The sequence below is a fragment of the Carya illinoinensis genome, chromosome 3, assembly GCF_018687715.1.
Source record: "Carya illinoinensis cultivar Pawnee chromosome 3, C.illinoinensisPawnee_v1, whole genome shotgun sequence".
NCBI classification, from domain to species: Eukaryota; Viridiplantae; Streptophyta; class Magnoliopsida; order Fagales; family Juglandaceae; genus Carya; species Carya illinoinensis.
The window spans coordinates 8,661,405-8,665,868 of NC_056754.1; the positions used below are offsets into that span (position 1 = coordinate 8,661,405).

Consider the following 4,464-nt stretch of genomic DNA (forward strand, 5'->3'; position numbering starts at 1 on the left):
TTGTAAAGAATTGAACATTGCTGACTTAATTTGTTGTAGTAGTAGTTATATATAATGCTAAATAATTGCAATGAGGTTTAGGAAAAGGCATGGCTTTTTCTACTCGTCTGATGAATTTTCTCCAAACTGTTCATGTTAGGTAGATTAATGCGATGGCCAACTGCTGGGAAAATTAAGCTTATGTTGAACAATCTAATTAGTTCAAATACAAATGGGAGTTCAATTTTCTTTCACTATATAAGTAACCGATTATTTATTTATTTAATTAATCGAGAAGGAAAAAGTTGAAGACATATTTTTGTCTCAAACCCAATACTACGTACATAGAATTTTCAGGCGGTAACCTTGTACATTTACTCCATTAACACGATGATATCATGAGAACAATAATAATTGCACAGACTGATAAAGTTCCATACATAATTGAACATGGACTGAGCAAAAGCAAAAGTATTGATAGCAAACGACTTGATTCAGACTCGCATATCCTTTCTTCCTTATCTATCTTTATTATTCACTTTCCAAACCTTATCTCATGTTTATATAACAAGTACTACCCCACACGCTGGGAAAACATAGAAAGTGACCACTTTTAAGCTTTGGAGACATTGCTTGTGTCTGTAAACACATCTTCACACTTCACAGTATCAGAATCAAGACTTGGATAAGTCATCCCTGTATTATTTGAAGTCAACCAGGTTCCACTATTCGATTCTGACACGTGCCCGCTGAAAATGTTATTACATCGGCGAGTTTCAGTGATATCAGAAACATGGAATGATAAGACCTCTGTATAGGTTTCCTTGCCGTCGGGATTGACTTTCTCCTTCGCAACGTCTGCTTCCTTCTGCAATTGCAATGCAAAGCTAAGTTTATCCATAACATCGTTCATGGTGGGCCGTTGGCTCCCCTGATCACGCACGCAACTCTCTGCAATATCCACGTATACCTTGAAACAATTTGGAGCTAACTTACCCAACAGATTCAGATCTATGATCTCACCCATGGTCCCATTCTGAATGCATTTTCGGGCCCAGTTGGCCAAATTCCATTGCTCCTCCTCTAGTCTAGGATTCAGTGCTTTTCGGGCACATAATACCTCAAAGAGCACTACGCCAAATGAGTACACGTCTGATTTTTCCGTCAGTTGTCGACGCCTGGCATAATCCGGATCCAAATACCCAAATGTGCCCTTTACCATGGTACTAACCGCCTTGTCATCCTGACCTTCTTTGGACAAACCGAAATCTGAAACCTTGGCCACACAATTCTCGTCCAATAAAATGTTAGTCGTCTTCACATCACGGTGGATGATGGGGTGCTTCAATCCCGTGTGCAAGTAGTTCAGACCACATGCTGCTCCGATGCAAATTTCGAGCCTTTGTATCCACGGGAGGGAATCCTTGTCCGTGTCATAGAGGTGTTCTCGTAGTGTCCCATTGGACATGTAGTCGTAGACAAGGATCATCTCCCTCTCATCGTTGGAGTATCCAATGAGAGAGACGAGGTGGACATGGCGAAGTTGGGAGAGCATCTCAATCTCCTTCCAAAACTCTTTGGGCCCTTGCTTTGACTCTGGGTTCAAACGCTTGATCGCCACGAGCATAGTGCCATCGTCAACGAAACCCCTATATACCTTTCCAAAGCCACCGACGCCTATAACTAATTCTTCATCGAAGTTGCGGGTTGCTGTTTTGATTTCTTCAAGTGAAAATTGGCGGCATAACCCTTCGGGAAGGGATGAGGCTTTTGTCCTCTTTGACTTTCCTTTGTTTTGGTCAGACCAGAACCAGCACTTCGATACTGGATAGTAAGAACCATAACGCTTAGATTTCCGCAGTTTCCAAACAACCACGCAACACAATAGAGTGAGTAAGGCCAAGAATAAGCCTACACTGGTTCCAATGGCAATGAATCTTGTTTTCCTTGAGTTGGATGTCGAACCAGGTTGTTGAGCTGGAGGTGGAGAGGGCAGCAAAGCACTGGAAGGATTGGGTCCGGCTAGGTTGTTATTGCTGTCGCTCAGTTTGAATACTTCTGCCCCATTTAAAATGGCATCATATATTGCATTGGTAGATTTTCCAGGGTGTAGAGCAATAAAGAGTGTACTCTTATCCTGATCAACACGCATCTCTCGGATCATTACTACATAATCCTGAAACACAGGCGTATCCCTTCCATCGCTCCACATAATTACATCAGCCATAGGAGCCGCTGTCTTGTTGTCTATATAGATAATGAATGGCCTTTGGCCGGGCATTGTTATACTGGGTTCGATTTCACAGAAATGAAGCCTGACCAGATAATTGAACCCTGGATCTACGGGTAAACCCCATGTCAAATTAGAAAGCAAGTTCCAAGTTATGTTTGGACCCATCGTAATTGCAGACCGATAAACGTCATCAGGGGCAGTGTCATTTGGTATTGCTGTGTATTTGAGTTCCAAATTTGGCTGACGGGGGATCACACCTCCACTCAACAAGTAAGGGCTGTCTTGGGACCATGCTCTGAACATGCCAGTGTCTCCGTTTGGCGATATTGAGCTCCCACCCATATTGAGTCGATGAATCATCTCGAGTGCCGTGCTGTTTTCTATAAGGAGCTGATCGTGTTGGTCAACATCGAAAGGTCGTCTTTGATTTTCTTCACTGCTATAGTAGAGGTATGTTGGCATGGAGACGATCTCAATTCCATTAACAAAAGCAAAGAATCTGCTAGAAGCAGTACTTGGCGTTGGAATGAATGTCAAATTCAATTTTTGATCCTTTTCAACGTTGATGCAGAACTCTTTAGAAAGGGTACGTGTTAATTCCCCCGAGTAATTAGCAAGAATGGAAGCACTGAAGTTTCTAAGCAAGGTGAACTTATTGTTTGCTTTGACGGTAAAAAAGGCTAGAGATTCATCAAAACCAGAGTATGAATCTGCATAAAAGTACAAACGAACAAATTTAGGACCGGAGGTGACAGGAAATACGTAGGTGAATTGGGAATAGGATAAACGGGCAGTCCCGTATGGGACAGGTTCGATAGATGAGTCTTGGCTTTGGGGTTCAGAAGTAACAGATTTCTGGTTACGTTCTTCTATGGGAGCGAATTTGGAGGGCTCCATGTCTCCAATCCATATGCGTTTATCCCCATCCGTTAAGTTGCCAACAGAGCCGCAGTTGAGGGGAATATTATCAACGGCAGTGTAACGAGGAGTAGAATTAGCGATTGAAATATAAGAGAGAAGGAAGAGTAAGAAGACGAGCATAATAGGTTCGAGTATTGAGATGTTCGCCATGGGAGCAAGAGATGATCACACACAAAAGGGCTAGCTCCTTTATATTCTAACTGCATAAACATGACTCACAGCTAACAATGTTGAATTTTCATAGCCACAGCTTCCCCAATTCACTTTTGGTAAAAGTAGACCGAATGGGCGACTTGAAAGCAGTCCTCCATAACTTTATTTGTAATACGAGCTTTTTGTCAAAAAGCAAACAAAAAACATATAAATTTAAAAATTAATATTATTTTATTCAAAAGTTAGGTTTTGCTTGGTAAACAAAAATTTTAATTTCAAATTCAAAATTCACATTTCATCATTACAACTTTTCCAAATTCTCATATAAAATATAATAAATAATTTAACTTTTTCTTAACTTTTTCAAATCCCAAAACAATAATAATATTAAAATATAATATTTTAATATTTCATCTTAAATTCAAAATTTTCATCTCACTTACCAAGCAGAACCGTATCAGAGTAAGTAATTTTGAAATGATTTTAAATAGTTAAGTACGTATTTCTTCCCACGTATAATATCAAATACAAATTAATATCGTGATAATTAAATACCTTTTGAAGTAACATCACAATTAAGTAATATTATAAATTACACGAGACAAAATATAGTATCAACGGGGAAAATATTACCTGCATGTAATGAGTCTCTAGAAAAAAAGCTGCACATTTATAAACCTTTAGGAAATTTTGAAGATTTCATATATATATATATATATATATAAAGAATGAAATATTTGCCATTCCTCAAAATTAATATATTGTGATGAATCCTAAAAAAAATAAGCAAATTAAAAACAAAGTATATTACTTCCAATAAAAAAAAAAATCACTAAATATATCTTGTTTTTATAAATGAACTGATTTTATTAATTGTGATGAATAAACAAATAGTTCATTTTTTTTTTTTTTTTTTTAACTCGTGATGACCTTATTGAATACCATTTTGAGTTGGGCAAAGGAGTGAGCATGAAAGAAATTGAATCGGCTTTATTTTCTACTTGTGTGGGCTTTTTTTAACAATTAACTATATGTTTTGATGCTAAGAATATGTCAAATTATATGAATTTATATGTAAATAGTAATGAGTTAAGATATTTTTGAGTCAGTTTTATATAAGAATATGAGTCTCATTGAAATGTATTTAGATGTATAAAATAATTGAGATATATTTAACT

The 4,464-nt window shown here is 37.7% G+C and overlaps 1 protein-coding gene across 1 annotated transcript; it reads right to left on the reverse strand.

The window, feature by feature from the left end:
* Positions 1-375: 375 nt before the first annotated feature.
* Positions 376-3,369, reverse strand: LOC122303058 (receptor-like protein kinase FERONIA). Its single transcript, XM_043114585.1, has one exon. The coding sequence runs from the start codon at positions 3,281-3,283 to the stop codon at positions 593-595; it is 2,691 nt and encodes an 896-aa protein (XP_042970519.1). The 5' UTR covers positions 3,284-3,369; the 3' UTR covers positions 376-592.
* Positions 3,370-4,464: the final 1,095 nt, after the last annotated feature.